Raw genomic sequence first — 20,694 nt, 5'->3', positions numbered from 1 at the left:
TCAGTGAAACAGTTTATTTTTACTCTACAAAATGTCACATGGAAAGGGGGTCAGGAGGGTTTGAGGGTCGAACCATAATATATAAATCAGGGATGGGCAACTTCTGATGTCTTGAAGAGTTCACCTCCAGTTCTACTGAAACACTCCTGAACAAGCCAACCAAGCTCCGCACGATCACTAGAAAGCCACAGACTGGATCGGGCTGGATCTGAACTCGACTGGACGAGTTGCCCATTCCTGGCTTGCCATTCTCATACAAACTATCTGACAAATATCAATCACTATATAGTTATATTTATACCACTTCTGTCATAATGCTGTGTATACATACAAAATATAGCAAACTAAATAAATAGAGCTTCAATTTACAGAAAAAAAAAAAAAAATCATTTCCACATTCTTCAGACTTTTAATTTGACCTTTTCCTCTTTCTATGATGGTGTACAAAAGATTTGAGAACTATACATCTATTGTGTCAAATCAGCCTTTTAAAAAGTGTGCATTTGGCACCAATACAACCTCAAAATCAGGGGTGGAGTGTTTCTCATGTCACAGATAATAATAATAATAATAATACACCGGTATTATCAAAGAAACACACCTATGCACAACTCGAGCCAATAGGGAAAACATCAAGTGCATTATTGGACCAAGCAGAAGTGTGAGGCAAAACATTCTCTTTCAAAAATATCTAGATATAAAAGTGAGTGATACATTTAGGCAGTTTTTCTTGCTGTACTTCTCAGATGCAGTTTGATTACAATGACTGTCTTATTATTACTTCGTTATAACATGTATAGAAGATAAACAATCAATTTTCTTTACCCTTCATATCACGGCCCATATCATATCTATCAATATTCAATCCGACAAAAGGTTTAGTGTAATAAAAAAAACAATGGAACTTGGATTATTGGATAAATTTACACCTATTTACGAAGGCCTGATTTCTTAACTACAAAAATATATTTAAATTTTCATATTTTTTTTTTTATCCTCAGCCTTTGGCTCCTCAGGTTTGTGGTGCAGGAAAAGTTTGTCCTACAAAAAAGTGCATCAAGCAACTATAGCTACATCTTTTCCTTTCTGTTTTGGACAATCAATGACCAAATATACATACATACATACAAAAAAATAATAATAATACAAATAATAATACTGAAGATTTGTGGATCTGGAAAGACAGAACACACCAAAGTGTCTGCAAAACCAGTCCTCTCGTGAACAATAAAGACGTAAAGGAAATAAAATAGCCCAAAACACCCCGATATTAATTTGGCAAGGGGATCATCTTTTTGTAGATAATTAATCAGATGTAAGATTATAAAATTGTCCAACAAAGCACATGCCTTCGTATTCATTTCGGTGCGCCCTGAACAGTAAATTGTGCAAACCCACTTTCCTAATTGTGCGTGATCTCAAATGAATCGGCTCAAGCTTTAGGACTTTGCCGTATAAGATCTCCATGGGGAATCCTTAAGAAGTGCAATCAAACTAATTACAGTTACGCTAACTGAAACGTTCAGATTTAAATAGGCAATAATTGTCTTTTTCTAAATGTCCTAGACAACCCTCTGTGCTCTTTTCACCTCAAACCAAAACGATTTTAAGCACAACTGTTGTACAAATCATACGGACTCGTAATAAGTGATCAAGTCATTAGTCACAAAACATGTGACCTAAAACAGACGGGACTGCAATTTGGTATATAGGTACACCATTGACAAAATATACATAAATATACACCTTTCAAATTATTAAATCTAAATACGTACACATAATGAGCTGATGCAAGTGAGAAAAGAGAGAATGACAGCACTGGCCCTTTGTAATGGCACTTGCAAGCTTAGCGTTGAAACTTGTGTTTGTTTGTTTGTTGGACTGTTAATAAATTATCCCACTGGCTCAACGAAATATGGATAAGTCCATTCTCTCATACAGACACCCATCTTGTTTTTTAAGCAGGGTCAGGGGGCGCAGAGCTGTACCCACAAAAATGGAAAATTAGCACCATTTGTGTCCATATTTAACCGTCTCTTAAAAGATCAACACAATCAACTTATACAGAACGCCCGCTGTGACCCCGTATGGACCGATGACAGGAGGCCAGTCGCATGCTGTACTGAAAACAGTAGGATGCCTCTTGAGAAAAAAAGAAGCTTTCAATACATAATGACCATCTCAGTGGACAGATGTTTGCACTCCTTCACATGTGTGTCTGTATCCAAATCAGTGGCCTCTCGTCTGGTGTCTACATATCATGCCAACTACAAGGTCATTCTGTGCACATCTGCAACCTTTGTCCTGACTACAGCTACTTAATATACATGTATAAAAAATATGCACAATATATAATAAACAAGAAAACCAAAGTGGGTTACATAATGTTGTCCTCGAGTTAAAAGGTCTAAGTCTGAAATTCAGTGGAACTCGCTGGAAACCTTTTTTTTTTTTTTTTTTTTTTTTAGACCTGGAAAATAGCAGTATGTGTACCTAGTGTTTCTTAATAAACATTTAGATATATGTGAGGCATCATTCTGTGTAATATAATCAAGGCCCAAATGTTCGGTATGTTAACCTGAAAAAGACACATGGTGTACTTGCTCATTGCTAACCACTTCTTTAAACAAAACTTCATTGTCCATTCCTTCCTAGAATGCAACCTAAGAGCATTTTGGATAAAAGCTGCGGTTGTAGAGGACAGATAAGAGCATTTATGACCGATTCAAGGCCACAAAAGTGTTCCAGTAACAACCTGATGGAGATGTATTATTGTGTTTCTTTGGTGCACCTTGAAGCGTTAAAAAAATAAAAGCGCTAAACACAAATAAACATGAAATATGAGAGTGGGTCTGCTTCTACATTTAAATACATAAATGCCTTGACAATCCTATGGGCTCTTTTAACTGTTTGACACAATGTATGTAAAGGAGCTCGAATTTCTGCATTCATAATGTCATAATTCTTCTGGTTTTGTATTTCTCTGTAAGTGTTATTCTCTCGTCTGAATCTCCATCCAGGAGGTCCTCGGGATGCTGTTAATGTGTAGAGGCACTTGGGGGAATGAGTATCCCAACCTGTAAGGCTGCATCCACAGTGTTACATTTCATATGTGGTAATCCCAACATCTAGCTTTGAACAATATTTCCTTTTTTATCTCCGTTTTCATGTTTAATAAGCACCAGCTGCATCCTTTATATCAAAAAGCACAGTTGGATCCGAAGTTTAGAGTTACCAGATTTCCAAAAATGGGACTTTCTTTCAATCTCCCAAAGTTAGAGCAAAGGGAACGGGCGGCTGAGAAAGGACAATAACCTTGGCTTGGTTATAAGAATGAACAGAATGGACTCGACATGTGATCCTTCTTGTATTGTGAGACCTCGCAGCGCCAGACTGCTCTTCTTGAACTTGTTGGACATCAGGTTGTGCATTTGGCCACAAAAACCAATAGTAAGATGTCAGTTTGAGTGTACATGACAAGAAGGAAGACAGAGAAGCAGAAACAAGAGGAGAGAGATCCTTCACATAGGTCCAGACTATTTTACAGTGAGCCTGTCCATCTTTGAGCTTGTCACTTATTACTGGTCTGAGCAAAATGTAAAATATAGGGCAGTGTACAACATTTCAGGAGAGTTCCCCGTCAGTCTGTGAATATAGGAAGTCTGGTCTCCTTTTGCCTGTGTTCACTGGGGTCAATAGTTCACCTTGGTGACTGGTCTTTCACGCCCCCCTCCATCCACCAGCTGGTTGACAGAGCGCTTGCGGTTGCGTTTAAGTTTCGAGTCCTTGTCAAAGACTTCACCTGAGCGAAGCGCCGACACAAGATCATCGAACTCTCCCACCTCCTCTGACACACTGCCACCCGCGCTTTTCTTCACTCGTCTCTCTCGTTCCCGCTGGTCCTTCAGCTGGGATGGATAAATGAAACAGAGACAATGTCAAATAGCTGTGATCATACAGGGTATCAGCATCATATTGTCTTTTAAGTGCATATCAACACTAATCAGTGCATATTCTAATCATATGATAGCGGTTAATCTGAAAAATTTGCTATTGTAATATGGCAGAGCTGTTCTGAGGTGATTCATGGTCTCATGAGTGACCACAATAAATAAATCTGCATCTGGGTCCTGCTACCAATCACTCCAGGGCTTATCGACTACATCGCTGCTGTCATCACGTATGGAATGGTTTCCCTCATACGGCATGTGTGAGAAATGTGTTTGTTGAAGTGCATGAGACTTCATGTACAGTGTAAAAGTGACAAAGCTGTGCATTTTCATGTCCTAACAGTTATGATTTATTAGATAATGTAGACGGATTTGTGTGTTGTTTCACACGAGGCTGAACATTGAGAAGTTAGGGGAAAGGAGAAAGAACCCTCATAATATGATGTTATTTAATTGCAGCAAATGTTTTAAGGTTTCATCATGACATGAAGGATATTATTGTACCATTAAAACATCCTAGCTTAAAATGAAAACAAAAAAAAAATTATTTAAACCAAGTTCCAAGAGCGGCTTGTTTGACATCACAATGGCAAGTATATCTGGATACGACTGCCTCTGAAGCAAGAGACCAACACCTACATTTACATCTTTGCACTGTAGGGACCCCTTAACATATGTCTTGTTTTGAAAATTGCAGGGTATTAAATATATAAACATTTATTTATTTCACTATGTGATGTAACTAAATGTACCAACATTCTTTGTTTCTTTATTATTTATACTGTTTCCTTTACTCTAATAAGGTGTTCTGTTGAACTGAAGTGTATTAATGTTGATCAATCAGCATTGAGATTGTTTAAAGTTTACGAACGCAAGTTGCGTTAAGTTACGTTATAGAGACGACAGGGAAGGAGATCGCACATGGCGAAAAGAGTGCAGCACATGTCTTTGTTCTAATGAAAGTGAGCGTCATTCTTGTAGACTAGAATGCCCAGAATCCAGGGCCCGTATTCATAAAGAATCTTAATGCAAAGAGTAGCTTCTAGTGACAAAATTCTAAGAAAATTCTTAGAAATGTGGGCGTTTACTCTTAAAATTAAAGAAAAAATCCTAGTAAAGAAACAAGTAATTCAGAAAGCATCTTAACCCTTAAAAGAGCTCTTACGGTAAAAATGGTTAGGAGCACAGACGAGGACTTTTAAGAGGCTTAAGAGTTTCTTTAGCAGAGGAGAACATGGCAGAAAGACGAAGAGGGAGAAGAAATGTGTTGCAGACAATGAATAACAGTGAGTTAATAAGACGCTATAGATTAGATCGTGCAGGGATCATGTTTGTGACTGATCTTATTAGAGACGCGCTAACATCTCCTAAACAGCGCAGAAATGCCATAGCGCCAGAAATGAAAGTAATCACTACATTATGATATTTGGCAACTGGGAAAATTCCATGTTTGATACATTAAAACCAACATTCAAACCACCACTTAAATAGACATGCCAGCAATCAGTGTAATTGGAAAGAGTGGAACAATTTTTATCATTCTAAGCCAAGCAAATACCTTATAGGAAATCAACAGCATGGTAAATAAAAATAAAAAGGATTTATATACACATATATAATGTGTGTGTTTGTGTGTGTGTGAGAACGGTCAAATAGGAAAAATTACGCATGTAATTTCAAAGTGAAGGCTTAGAATAGACCCTATACTTAAAATCACTTTTTTTTTTCCCTTCTTGGACAACCAACCAATCACAGTCGTCAAAAGATTGTGTCATACATAGCAACGGGGTCAACCCCGCCTCCTTACTTAGATGAAAGTTTTTGTCTTTTCCTTACTCAGAGTTGCTCTCAGATCAGTCCCGAATTGCTCTTAAGCTAAGACTCATTCGTAAAAGTTTTTAAGCTAAATTAAGAGTTTTCCGAGAGGATTCTTAGAATCTTTATGAATACGGGCCCAGGTTTTCTTGTTTCAAAAATTGAAACATTTAAATAAACCACTAGGGTTAAGAAAATGGTTACAGCACCATTGGTCGTGTCAATGGCTGTGTCTGCAATTTTTTTGGAACATTGGCTTTCACACATCCAGTTTAGACAGTGTTTGCATCTCTGCTCAACACTTGAATACGGATATTTTTATTAAAAAAGCAACATTTTGAACAAAAATCTGAGACAATTGCTTTTTTTCAAAGACTACAACATGCATAAGCAATAAGCATTTAGCATTTGTTTCTGCTTTTTCCCCCTAGTTTTGATCCAGAGATTCTGCACTCTTTCAGAAGATGCGTAATAGCGCCCCCTACCATATTACAGTGAAAACATGGCGTCAATTGCTGGGAAGCGTTGTCTCATAAATGACCGAAAATTCAGTCAATGGTGGGGAAAGAGTTAACAACGTCCTGGATTGTGTGTGTGATTGGAGCATTTCACTGCACATTGTTTTGTAGGGTTCACAAAGAAACTGTTGAAATGTGAAGCAAGGGTAACTGTACTGGATGTGACAGTCATTGATACTTTTTTCTAGGCATTGACGTCAGCGATCCAGTGGCCATTTACTGAGAAGCCTTAAAGGTGACAGCCCCGTTTTTTTTCCAAAACCTTTACCAACAATATAAGTAAACCTTAAGGAACATAATATAATAAAAAAGGCATGTTACAGCTCAAGAAAACCAGCTGTTATAGATTAGAGGCTGCAAAGACAGAAGAGCCTCTTAGCTAGTGTTAAATTATCCAGATGAACGTTGTCTCTGGATTCTGTAAACATCTCTGTGTGTATTTTGAGTATTGCTATTTCAGTAAATGTGTATTGTACCATGGCCTCCATGCGTATTCTCCTCTCTTCCTCCTCCTTGCGTCGCTGCATGTTCTCCAGGTCGTGTCGGGCCTCGCTGAACGACTGCAGGAAGATGTCAAAGATTCCAAAGAACTCATCCGGCTGCATCCGACCTTCCTCCTCTCCAAAATGCTTCAGAGACTTGGAGAACTGGAGTGAAGAGAAAAGAGTGGAGAGTGATAACCTAATGAGGATAAGCGTGTACTTAGGCTGAGAAAAAGCAAAGAAACTCAAATGAGTGGAAAGGCATGAAGAGGAAAAAAACGCAACATATGGGGCAACCTGTGAATTGGATATTTTATTGTGTACCATGCTTGAGAAGGTAGCTATTGGCTAAGGCTGAGTAATACACACTCTCAAAAAAACTGGGGCTACCCTTTCAAAAATGTACACATATACATATTATTCCCTAACTGGAACATGTTAGTACCTTTTGAAAGAGTACCTCCCCAGTGACAGCTTTTGTACCAAAGACATCTCTTAGACATCACTTAGGAATTTCATATACACCTCTTAAACATCTCATATACATATCTTAAACATCTCCTAGACATCTCATATACATCTCCCAGACATCTCATAGACATCTCCTAGACATCTCATGGACATCTCCTAGACATCTGCTAGACATCTCATGGACATCTCATGGACATATCATAGACATCTCCAAGACATCTCATGGACATCTCATGGACATATCATAGACATATCATAGACATATCATAGACATCTCATAGACATCTCCTAGACATCTCCTAGACATCTCATGGACATCTCCTAGACATCTGCTAGACATCTCATGGACATCTCATGGACATATCATAGACATCTCCAAGACATCTTATGGACATCTCATGGACATATCATAGACATCTCATGGACATCTCCAAGACATCTCCAAGACATCTCATGGACATCTCCAAGACATCTTATGGACATCTCATGGACATCTTATGGACATCTCATAGACATCTCATGGAAATCTCCAAGACATCTTATGGACATCTCATTGACATCTCATGGACATCTTTTAGACATCTCAAATAAATCTCTTAAACATCTCAAAGACATCTCTTAAACATCTCATAGACATCTCATAGGCTCTATACTCCACCATCCTACATATTCAATGCATTGTCAATCCATGCTACATTTGCCACCAAAACATACACATGGATGCCAAGACAGGGAGATAAATCCTGTTCACTGTGAGTGCCCAGAAATGACAAAATCATTGCATTGGGCCATAAGCTTGCAATGATTGTTCAGAACTGATACAGCAGTCATTAGTACGCTTTAGAGTTTTGGAACAAACATTCCAAAGCTGTTTCGATCTTGACTTAATAAGTTACTGCCTGAGCTACATAACTGAATTGCACACAGATGCTGTGGCTGAACTTTTGTGGAGAACTAAATGTACATACCCAAAAAGGCTATCCACTTTTAGTGTGGTTTGGCATATCAAGGTGTCAAAGACCCTTGATCCAAAAGCCATTTGAAGATCTGTCTGCCAAGAGAGTATATACCAAGCCTTCATCCACAGTAGATTTGCCATGGGGAACTCATTAATCTCAGTTCTAACTGGCATCTCTCTCATTGTGATTCTGGCCAAGGTCTTTGTCTCCGTCTTCTCAGCTCAATGAAGCCACTAATTACCTTACGAGAAGTGATACTCCATGTGAAGTCAAAACAAGTCAGCCTTTATGGGGACAGTTACTATTTAGTAATATTACTGATTTAACTGCACTGGCACTGAATGAGAAGTAAATTTAAACCGAACTGAGCTGGATAATGACACTAACTTTGCAACACTTGACTGTTATTAAACTGAATTGAAACAAAATTGAACTGAACAGAGCTGAATAATGACACTGTTGCCTTCTGCAGAGCCGCTTTTAGCTCAATTGAACTTGTTTCATATGTTCATGACAACAGAACTGAGCAGAATTAATGACTCTATTAGAGCTGATTTAATTAGTTTAATAATTTATTCATTTTACAACATTAAGACCTGCTTTGAAACAATCTGTTTTGTATAAAGCAATATATAAATAAATGTGACGACTTAACTAAATCGTGAAACTGAATCAATAATTCTGGTTTCCACCACTGAGCTTTAACCGGCAAGTCACACCACAGCCTTTAGCTGTCGATCTGCATCTGCAGACTATGGAAAGAAACTTGTAGTAATAACTGGTAGCTTCAGGTGGTGATAGTCCCAACAACTCCTGCACAAGTTATCAGTGCAGAGATCTTCAGCATCTTAGTGTTGACAATACTCCTCCCTTGTTCTCAGCCGTAGTGTTTGTGTTAATTTTAACCCACCTCAGGGGACAGGATTTCTTACAAGAGACTGAATTCTGACCCTTGGAGTGAAGCAGGAAGAGGTAGATCTGTCTGGAAAGCACAGGGAGGCCTTTGTGTCCTCACAGCTCATAGAGCTTCAGGGTCAGCCATTTCTCATGAAGTCTCTCCAAACTTTTATGGCATTACTAAATAAATAACTTGGAAAATGGTGGAAAGGGTTAAAGCGACGGTTCAGTTATGGGGAATGGAGTTCGGAAGTCAGTCTGCCCGGTGACCAAAACACATCCCTACTCACACTTTCCACCACCACAAAATAGATTGCTAACACACTCAACATGCACACATCTTCAAAGTGTTCCCAATGGCTGTCAGAATGCTTCTCTTTCATGTACTTGAGAGTTGGGGACATACCATAGTGGGGGTGGGTAATGAGACCAAGCCACATTTCAAAAGAAATAAATCTCCTCAAACCCCTGGAGAAAAAGCCCTGAGAAATTTAGGACCGGCTGCCGGGATTCCCCGGGATGTTTAAGTCATCATGCCGAGCCAGGAAGAGTATACAAAGCCTTCTCTTTTCTCTCAGTCTTTTTCTTTCTTTCTTTCTCTCTCACTCCCTGTTCCTTCATCCTTCTAAGATATCAGGCCCCGGTCCATGCACAGGGTTGGCAGGGCTCTAAACGATGGAGAAGGGGGTTGGGAAGGCCTGCTGGGCCCATCCTGAAAACGCCAAGCTCCACTCTACAATCCTCTCCTGTGACCCACTCAAAGACCCTGTTCTGCTCGCAACAATAACTCTGAGCTCATGTTGGAGAAAACATTTTCAGCCCTAGGCACTGGAGGAAAATCCAGGCCTTTTGTTTTCTCTCTCTCTCTCTGCCAAGGAACTCCTTTGTGCGATTGTATCTGGCTAAAATGAATCCCTTTCTTTTGGAATGGAGATGAGGAAAAGCATTATTAGGTTGGATATTTAAGGTTGGAGGTTATTGTGACTGAATTATTAAGAGAAGATGTTACCTTATCTTTGGCTTCATTGAGCAGTTCCTCGAGTTCAGAGAAGCTGAAGCTAGCGACTGTGATGAAGTCACTGACCACTGGGACAAACTTGTCTCCCCGATCACACGCTTGGCTCTGCTGATATCGTAACTCCTGATGTAAACAGAAAAATTATTATTAATATCTTTTTCATTTTTTGCTACCCTTAAATAAAGGTTACTACAGAATATTTGTTTTTACTGATAAACTGTCCTCCTGGGTAATTCCTACTTATTCAGTAGGCAATATTTTTTCATTGATTTCATTTTCAAATGATTTATTCCAAGTTTATTAAATATTAAGTAAAATGAATATAAATTATAAATATATCGGCTTTATATCAGCCACCCTGCTCTCTAAGATATCGGCATCGGCAATCAAAAAAATCTATATCGGTCAAGAAGATGTCTAGAAGATTCTTCGCTAACAGAAAAACATTAGGTAGCTAATAATAAAATATGAAGTAAAGAGTATGTCAGCTATGCTTGAGGAGTGTCTCTGATGAGAACGTTTTTCAAACTGTTCACAGGAATAAAAGGATGGATGCCTCACCGTCTCCAGATCTTTCAGGCCGTTCCTGATGCTGAACACTTCCTTCTCCAGTTCAGCCAGACTGTGGGAAAGTAACAGTAAGACAAAAACTGTCTCGAACCATACACTGATCCACAAAACAGCCTAAGCACACCACAAACAATATATGGGACTCACTTGACTTTGGCAGCTTCTGGTACACTGAACAAGTCCTGTTGAATATTGAGGATGTCAGGGTAATTCTTCTCAAAGATCATGATCAGGTAATGCAACATGGTGATGTTCCTGTTGAAAATGCAAATAGAATAATGATTTAATTCAAGATTAAAGCAATGAAATAAGAAACAAATATACCAGTGTTATTAATCCATACACTTCAAATCTTCTTAATGCAATTTATTCTATCAAACTTATTTGAAAACAGAAATGCAATTGAATATTGTATTACAAAACAGGACAAGAAAAAAAATACAGATATAATAGCTCAAACAGTAGATCGTTGGCGCTTGCAACGCCAAGGTCATGGGTTTGATTCCCAGGGAAAGCAAGAACTGGTAAGAATGTAAACGTGTCCCTTGAAATGGAATGTAAGTCACTTAGGATAAAAGCATCTGCCAAATGCAGAAATGTAAATGTGACAACTACTTTTTTAAACAATTTATAGAGTGAATTCAGTTCAGTAAAATGAATTGTCAAAGGTTGAAGTGAAAAGGCCAAAAGATGCTTTGACTGAAAAAGTTGAACAAGCTAAAAATAGAACCTCTTCATTGACCTCTGACCTGTCTATACTTGACTTTGTGTCCACGATCTTGTTGAGGCTGGACACTTTGAAACCATATGCGTTGCCCCTCTGTCCTTTGTTCATGAAGTTCCCGAATGCCAAAACCACTTCCAGAACCTGTGTCAGACGCTTGCTTCTCATCAACTCACGCGACGCACACAGAATAGCTAGAAAAGAAATGAGGAAATGTATCAAAAATGTATCTGATGTCTACATATTACTGAAACATATTGCTGAACACAAGAATATGGGTAACCAAACAGTTGATGGACCCCCCCCCCCCCCCCCCCAAAAAAAAAATGGGCCAATCAACTGTTTGGTTACTGATATTTTTCAAAATATTATTTTGTGTTTTACAGACGAAAGTAAGCCATACGAGTTTAGAATGACACGAGGACAAGTAAATGATGACAGAATATTCATTTTTGGGTGAATTAAGTTTTCCTGTAAGTTATAAACAGGCCCACATGAAAATTCAGTCTGTCGTTCAGAAAATTTGTACACATTCCCCAACATATGTGTTGTTTCTGAAATATTTTGGCTAATTTGATTATGCTTTCAACTACCAATAAGAATGCAGTACCTTCAACTCATTTTACCACATGTAATTCCATTCCACAGAAAGTACAGAAAATGTGGAATAAGTCAGCAGGTTTAGTCTGGGTCTAGTAATGAGCTGGATGACGGAATCATCAAAGATTCAATGCGATTCATCATACAAGATCAGAACCCAAAGTAATGTCAAAATGAATCAACAAAGATGAATCGAACTCTCTACCTCTTGCTTTTCTCAGTTCTGGGTTACACAACTGAATCCATACGCAGCTCAGTGTGAAATTATTGAACAATACTGGTACTAAACTGATGTTTTACCTCACTATGTTTTTGTGAGTGTGTGAACTAGTCTCAACTCCAGTTTTGCCTCACAATTCCCATCATTGAGCTGCATAACAGCAGTCGCTCCAGCGGGAACAAGAAAGAGCTTGCAACTTTGATGCTTCTCCACAATTTTCCCGCCGCCAGTTTCCCACAAAAAAAAGAAGTTTTCCCGGAGGATCTTAGCCAAAGTTAGACTTCCTTTGCCTGGATGTTAAAACATTCAAAATGCCTTCCTGTTGACACATTTTAATGTGCAAGGATGGGCCAGAGTGGTTGATTTGTTTTGTCTGTGTGGTTGGTGCCCAAACTCTCCACTCTATAAAGCTTAATTAGACACTGCTATCAACTTAGTCGTGTTGCTTGTGTTTTGCATGTGACATTGTCAAGTCAGGGAAACTATGGGATTTTAGCATCCTTTATCTTTTCACTTTGAGGTTGTGTAAATCAGTATAAGTCAAAGTTTTTATTTGTCAATATTAGAGGTGAGTGCGTGTACTGATAAATTTGAGGATAACCAATATGTCAAGTGATGTTTTCAGTAAATATCAATTCAATTTAAATTTCGTTCATTGTATGGCTGTCAATCACAATATGGAATCCGTGAACATTTTTCAAAACATCTCCTGTGTTCCACAGAGAATGACATGATGGTGGTTAAATGAGGACACTATATTTGTTGTGGGGTGAACTGTCCCTTTAAGGATAGCTAAAAGAGAGAGGTCTTGAACCAGAATTTGGGCTGGCTTATGTTCATCCAAAGTACTTTGTAAGCACATGCACGCCACGACTCTTTCATGAAAAGCTTGAAACTCTTTGAAGAAAAAAAGCAGTGTTTATGAGAACGACTCTCCCCTCTCAACATGTGCCAGCTTTCCAAAACAGCCTCCGTGGAAACAGTGCTCTTTATTTGAACTGGAGATAAATTCAAGTAGAAGAGCCACACACTCACAAACACACCAGACCTGACTCATGCTCTCATATTCACTTCTCCCATATTTGCAGGACAGTTTCTGGCCTCTATCACTTGAATGTGAGTCTGCGTTAATGTGCAAAGGAACACCTCCAGTGGCATCACACTAAACCTACCAACCTTCAACCTTGGGCTTTGTCTCCGCTAGACGCTCGGCAAACTTCTTTTTGAAGAAAAGAGACTGGAGCCTCTGTTGATAGTGGTCGATTCTGGTGGAGAGAAAATAATCAAAATCATTCAGCTTCAGCCACTCGGGTGAATCGCATACTGGGTCACATTTCATCCCAAAATGGAAACAAAAAAAATGTGAATTCCCATTATCATCAATGGCATTTAATTGTATTACATTAAAGATCAAGTATAAAAAATAATGCAATACAATGATAAATAATCATATTATTATATAATAATAGCTTTTGTTTTTGCAATACGGTAATGAGACTTAGATTTGTGTCCACATTACAGTAAGGAGATATGGGGGTGGTGGTGGGGTGAGGTTCTTAACTCTTTCCTCGCCATTTAAAAAAATCTCCATATACGCTGCATATTATATGCTGTTTAATGTTTGATGATCGCATTGTTTTACATGTGCACAAGCAATGCTTCTATCACTTGTTTTTGCTCCTTATTTGCCTGCGTTTTGATCTGAAGATTCTGTACTCTTTTTTTTTTTACTTGTTCCCTACCGTATAATAGTGAAAACATGGATTGCCAGAAAATTCCCTCAATGGCGGGGAAAGAGTTAATGTCATGACAAAAAAATCGAGAACACATTATATTTAAAAAACAAAAAAACAATCCTGCTATGTATGTACTAACTATGTAAGCCAAGTTACCTTATACCATGGTCTGGGTGAATACTCGATTCTGACTGGCTGCAGGGTGTCCATTAAAAAGTGATAGAGGACACCTAGTAAAGGAGTTCTGCTGAAATTGACTGTTTACCGTTCAAAATTAATAAATAAATGCGCTGGCTACATCAGCTGTGAGTAACCATAGCAACAGGCAGTCAAAGTATCCGTTTACAATTTATTGTATCAAAACAAAACTGAAGGGTTCTACGAGCTGAGCGGACTATAAATATCTCCGAAACCAAGTAATTGTTTGTACAAAACTTTAGATTTCGATTGTAAAACTAATTCAAATATAAACTAATGTTTTAAAAATGTGTTATTTGGCAAGTGACCATGGTATAAGCGGGTTAATGCCCTTCGAGGTGTCCATTGTAAGGTATTAATGGACTTCGGCGGAGGCACGCCTCGCCGTCGTCCATTAATACCTGACAATAGACACCTCGTCGAGCATTAACCCTTACTTAACTTATGTAGGAAACATATACGACTTTGCAGGTTGTTGCTTTGCAAAATGGTAGTGTCGTTTATACAAGTACACATGATGTTCAATCATGGCTGCATTCATGTACTTGCGTAAAGTATGTGTGTGTGGCCTTATTCATATTTTCTGGATTTGCATGTTGCATAGATTTTTTGATAAAAGATGGATCTCCCGTTGTATGATGTGCTGTGAGATTGAACAGAGAATTTGGGGAATTCTAGACACCACAGATTTTTGTAGTGGTCAGTTTCTTTGGAGGTAAAATATGCCGGAAAAAAACACTAAAATAAATAAATAAATCACAAAATGCAAAAAAAAAAAAATCACTGCTAAACTTGAGTTGTTTGCCTGCTTTGTCATTTATGCAATTCAATAATAAATCTTCTGATAAAGAACTTTCATTTGTATTATTCTTCCCTTTTTTTAAACCATTGTGCTCATTTATCATCTAAGCTTCAATCATTTAGCAGTACCTGCTCATCTCAAACAGGAATCGGTCGGCCCGGGCCATTCGCTCAAGCTCATGTTTGTGTTCCTCCAGAAGGTCAATATCACTTTTCTCAGGAATAAACTTCAGCAGCTGTGAATGTACAATACATGTACACATACAGAGTGTTTACTCACAAGCATTAAATGTACTAATCAAAAACATTTTTTTTTTATGACAAATCTAACAAAGCACTCACCTGTTCTAACATGTCTTTAGCCAGCTCTTCCCTCTCATCCATCTCGAGAATGGCTCTTTTTATCTCTTCATTGCTCATTTTTAACCTGTATGAACAGAAAGGGCTTTCTTAATTCTGTAAATTGTTAATATTTAACATAAGAAAGTAAAAACACCAATAGTATGTCAAATCATCCTATGATGTGACATAAAAGGTTAGGTATGGCCTAACAATCAATGCACAATCAATCTTCCTCTCCCCTTAGTTGTGATCAATAAAAATCTGTCCACATCACAGAACACGATCAATCTATTCCTGGTCTCATTAAGTCATTATGAATTGCATTAGCAAGCTTGTTTCTCCATTGCACTGGCACAATTCAAAACTCACATTTGTTTTTTTCTTTAAGCTCAAAGAAATGCTCTGAATGTCTTTGCTGAAAAAAGTTAAATGTTCAGTCAATAATCTTTCAATTTTTTGAAATCAACTCCTAGATTTAGCTTCATTAATTCACCTTTTCTTTGAAGTAAGATTATGAGGGCACATTAATTGAAAAAGAAAACCCATGATGTTCACGAATAAATCATTTATAATAAACACTAATCCAGTATTCCATTAAGAAGTGTAAATTTTGATTTTATAATGAATTTAAAGAACTAGGCTGATCAACTATCAGTTAGCCAAGTGACAATCTGTCTTAGTTTTCGGATTCAAATTAGAAAAATCTATTTCTTTTATGCAACTAAAATAAGTTATGACCAGTTTTAACAAAAACGACTAGTAACACTAGTCTAAACATTTTATGCAATGGGTCACAGAACATATCAGCACACCATCTCCTACTGTAAAGTAACATCTCAACAACATTCAAACAACATACAAATAATGTGTTGGCTCAACAAAAACTTCCAGTTTCCATCTTTTTTAAGTTATGACAACTTCAAATTAAATTATGTTCAACTCACAAACTATTGAGTTAGAAGAACTTAATAATTGGTAACAAACACAAAGTTAAAATTTTAAGTTGATTACTCTAAAAAATGAAGTTGCTCAAACAATTTGTATTGTAGTCCCATGGTTTCTCAGACAAGGCTTAAATATAGTCCCAATGCACGTCCCAAATATAGTCCCAATGCACGTCCCAAATATAGTCCCAATGCACTAAATGCATTTCACTAAAATCCATGTTTGAGCCGTTTTAACTGAAAGCATGTTGTACTTGCATATCTTTAAATGCCAGTGCCATTGTTTTGTATCAAGATTCACACCGGTAATGTTTTGTTTTCTAAGGTACGTTTATAAAAGCTACATAAATGTCCTAATTGAACTAAAGCCTAATCTTGGCTTAATCTAAACCCTGTCTATGAAACTAGACCTAGAAATTCTAACTTGCAGCCAAGCTGTGGTAACAGATCCTCTGAATTACTTTTCAGATTGTAATAAGCATAGCATCTGTTATCCAGAATAGCCATTAACAAAATGCTAACCGTGCAAAATCAGGAACAAGTACGTACTTGGATAGCAGGATGACACAGTTCTGGGCCCTCCGGCCGTCGATGACTGACAGCTCTTTGACTTTGCGTGAGCTTAGATAAAGGTCATCCATTGATCCCGTCTCTTTCTGCAGAAGAGGAGAAAACCCACAATCATCAAGGCTGTTTGGATCCTCTTTATAATAATGAATGAATAAAATAATTCTTGATCGAAAAATGTAATAAACAGATATCAACAATTAAAAACAAAACTTCAAGCAAGACAATGCTGTTTTTAATACACAATTATATTTTTTGTCTTTCAAAACTGAATCCTGTCATTTCAATGGTTGCAGTGAGAACAAAACACACAATATATATGCGTAACTTTCCATTTGTCTCTCAAAAGGCCAGTATTCAGAACAGTGTGTCAGAAATGATCATGCAACTGAAGAACCACAGATGCTTGAAAGAAGCTTGGCTGTTTCAGCGAGAACATTTACATCTATTTATAGATCCAGACCGTTTCCTGTGCTGTGAATGTTCGATGAGGTTACGAGGGTCATGTAACTCCACAGTGGTCCAAAGAAAGCACACTTCTAACACACAATTCTCTCTAAGCAGTAACATGAAGAATGCAGGCTAGGTGGAAGATCATTTCTGCCCAAAACATGCCTCATATACATTATTGACATCTGTGTAATAATGTTCAATAATTAGCTTATTGTGCTAATTACAGTCATTTAGCCAATTACACTGTGCTATCATAGTCGTTTAGCTGATTCTCATAATTATGAACCAATTATTCACTCTAGGCGTTCGAGAAGAACGATTTTACTATTGCAAGATCTCTGAAAGACTTAAAGGAAAAGCTCAATCAAAAATTCATTTTCTGGCCTCATGTTGTTGCAAACTTCAGAAGAATTTTCATGCTTATTTCCATAGATCCAAATTATACATTGATCAGAGGCCGTCAAAGTCCCTATTCCTTTAAGATTTTAATCCAGACTTTTCAACCAACTGTCATATTAATACAGATTTCCTCTGGCGACAGTGGCCAAGATAGATGTAAAAGATACATGTAATCCGATGAGCTCTTAGGCCATTTTTGCACCTGGTATTAAAGGGATATTTCACCGCTGGAAAGATGAAAGTGTATTTAAATTGGGTCATTTACGTAGTAGAAATGTGAAATTATTTTAGAAGTTGGTGCCTTCTAGACTGAGAAAAGCCAGAAAATGTATTTTTGGCTCATGTGGATGAAAGACAACAACTCCCAGAATGCACTTGCCTCGCTGCCCTACGAGGCCCAAGCCACGCCTACCGGTTACAGAGGGCAGTATCGGGAGAAATGATACAGCTAGGCTACTAGTCGACTCGAAACTGAAAATACGCCGTTTTATCGTGAGATCCCCCTATGGGCGGGTTGAACACATGCAGAACAAGCTCCTCCTACTGGCTGTAGTCTCTCGCCTCTGGACAAAAGAGCCTCAGATGACGCTAAATGACAACTTTTGCGTCATCTGAGGGTTTTTTTCCAGACAAAAAATACAGAAATCTCTCGTCTCAGGGGGACATGAGGGAGGGAAGCACAGTCACTAGAAAATACTTCCGGGTTTCTACTGATACAAAGCTTAATGCTAATCGGTGAAGTATCCCTTTAAGATGCGTTTTGGTCGATCGAATCACAAGCAGACGAGGGAGACACATACCCGCTTAAATCGGGTGTTTTATCCGTCTTTTTTGTCCACTTTCAACCACTTCTGTCCTGATTTCTTCAAGGGGAGGGTCTATGGGTGGGTAAATGTATGGGCTTTTTCAGATCTTTCAATCTAATGTACGCAATTTACATATGAACGTGAAAGGAGACAACGAAAAAACATACAGAGAATCAGCTTTCGTTTCTGCTCTGACAGCCGCAAGACCAGCTGAACACTGTGAGTGTGTGTTAGAAATCAGGAATGGTGAGAGAACATTGTGCTTGGTACATTTTTAAAACCAAACCTTGGTCTTCAGTTGACAAAGTTTATATCCCGTCTGGCTAGCTCTCTTCCCATAATGTTCACGCATTAGGTCAGTAGACAGACTTTTTTGAGGCTGTTCGAACACATTCGACCACATGAGCGTTTACACTACGAAAGCGATCCGGTCAAATGCGTTTTTGACTTCCTCTGGAAGGGGTTGAAAATGGACAAGCTCAAACTATTTTAGACCCTGTTTACATCTGTATTTAGCATCGTTCACTGTGATGCAAAACGCATCTTAAAACCAGGTGTAAACAGCCCTTAAAGGTGCGCAGTGTGCTGGGTTAAAGGTTCTGGCAGTAAAGTAGGTTTAATCAGAGCAACCACTCACCTGCTTGAAGGATTGGTTAGTGAGCAGCTCCTGGCCAGGCAGAGGTACAGCAACAGAGAAAGAACAAAAACATTGGGAACACATGCAGAAGTTAACAACTCAAGCAGCAGAAGAATCAGCCAGAGCTGACTACAGCAAACATTCTCACAGGCCTCAGAATCGCTCACAAAACATCAAAACATTGAAGAAATCATGATTATTGTGTTTAAAATCACTCTTTGATTTTGTTGATATTCGGCCTGAGAGCATATCTGCTCTAAATGCACTAAAACGCTACTTCATGCTTAAAGCACTAAGGCATCTATTACATGCCATCCAGCAAAGAACAACTGCTGTAAAGCCTGAGGCTCCAAAAAGCTGTCATTCCAGAAGATCATTCCATAAATATGAGATGCAATTCTTGCATACTTGCTGCCTCTGATAAGCTGAAAACATCTTCTCAATGTCCTTCAGGTCAAGAACCTTAAAGGGCCTTCTGTCATCAATCTCATACCAGATGGTACCAGTGATCTTGTTCTGCAAACATAGAAGATAATCAGCAAAGGAGCGTTAGTCTCAGATAATTTAAGTTATTTTAAATAAAGTTTAAAATATTTTGTATTAGGGGTGTAAGGGTACACGTATTCATCCCGAACCGTCACGGTTTAGTGCATACAGTCAGACGACGAATACAGTTGGTCACATGTGATCCACACTCCAATCCAGAAGGGGGCGCGCACACTAATGCAACGCTGTTTGCTAACTAACACAACAGGAAAAAGAGCAGAAGAAGAAGAGACGATCTACGCACCAACCCACGCAAGAGCTTGCTAGAAGCTCCACAAACTTCACGGATAGGAAACCAGGACGGCAGAAAGCGGCATCCTGTTTGTTTTCTTTATTTTACAGAGCACAATGTTTTGTTTTTATTGTGAGTGTACACAAATAAAAATAGACCCTACAGTTTCGAAGGATGTCTTACTCTTATCTGCATGACCAAAATTTATGTTAAGCTGTTTCCGCTGTTATAATGAGACACAATCTTTCGGCATTGTGCGGATTTGTGTCGTGGAAGTCTCACTACAGTCCAGTGATGAAATATGCGTGTCCTGGAAAAGGGAAGCCGCAGTGACTGTCTCCTCATGGAAACGTGAGATGTAGATGACTCTTTTTCTCCTTCTCGCTCATCTTTTTGTGATTTTTTTGAAAAAGAGTAATATTGAACTGCATCCGCCATTGTCACCGCATGTTAATGAACTCTCACACGCCAAGAAAACCAATCTCTGCACAAGTTTTATTTTTCATTATTCAATTTATTTTGTACTTTTATAACACAAGAGATGCTTTTCAGTTTTGTAGCTGATTGTGACCAAATACCTTTTGTTTTTTATCAACCCTACAAAAAATATAACCTATGCAAGAGTGCATTCAGTTTACTGCTTAATACACTAAAGGTGTACAGTACCAACTACCTCAGGGGGACTAAATGTCTTTAGGTGAAACAAACTGTAATCTGCACTGCTGTCTGTTCAAAATAAATGAAAGGTAACCTAGCATTGGGGATTTGTTGATTTTTACTGTTTACCAGACTCATATTGAACCGTGACC

General features: G+C 38.3%; 1 protein-coding gene across 3 annotated transcripts in view; it reads right to left on the bottom strand.

Moving 5' to 3' along the window:
* daam2 (dishevelled associated activator of morphogenesis 2) overlaps positions 1-20,694 on the bottom strand; it is a 105,173-nt gene continuing 84,479 nt past the window's right edge. For 2 of the 3 annotated variants that reach the window (XM_082143743.1, XM_082143742.1), the window contains exons 15-26: positions 19,516-19,623; positions 19,108-19,137; positions 16,795-16,901; positions 15,302-15,386; positions 15,089-15,195; positions 13,401-13,489; positions 11,430-11,598; positions 10,828-10,935; positions 10,672-10,732; positions 10,102-10,233; positions 6,760-6,930; positions 1-3,908 (exon numbers count right to left, since the gene is read on the bottom strand). In XM_082143743.1, the coding sequence (XP_081999869.1) occupies positions 3,693-3,908; positions 6,760-6,930; positions 10,102-10,233; positions 10,672-10,732; positions 10,828-10,935; positions 11,430-11,598; positions 13,401-13,489; positions 15,089-15,195; positions 15,302-15,386; positions 16,795-16,901; positions 19,108-19,137; positions 19,516-19,623 (1,383 nt within the window). In that variant the 3' untranslated portion in view covers positions 1-3,692. The remainder of the gene's footprint in view (positions 3,909-6,759; positions 6,931-10,101; positions 10,234-10,671; positions 10,733-10,827; positions 10,936-11,429; positions 11,599-13,400; positions 13,490-15,088; positions 15,196-15,301; positions 15,387-16,794; positions 16,902-19,107; positions 19,138-19,515; positions 19,624-20,694) is intronic. The other variant, XM_082143744.1, reaches the window with a different exon arrangement.

Source organism: Leuciscus leuciscus (genome assembly GCF_965113295.1).
Source record: "Leuciscus leuciscus genome assembly, chromosome: 17".
Lineage (NCBI taxonomy): Eukaryota > Metazoa > Chordata > Actinopteri > Cypriniformes > Leuciscidae > Leuciscus > Leuciscus leuciscus.
The sequence above is the reverse complement of the archived record's forward strand: the minus strand, read 5'-3'. Positions and strand labels throughout refer to the sequence as shown.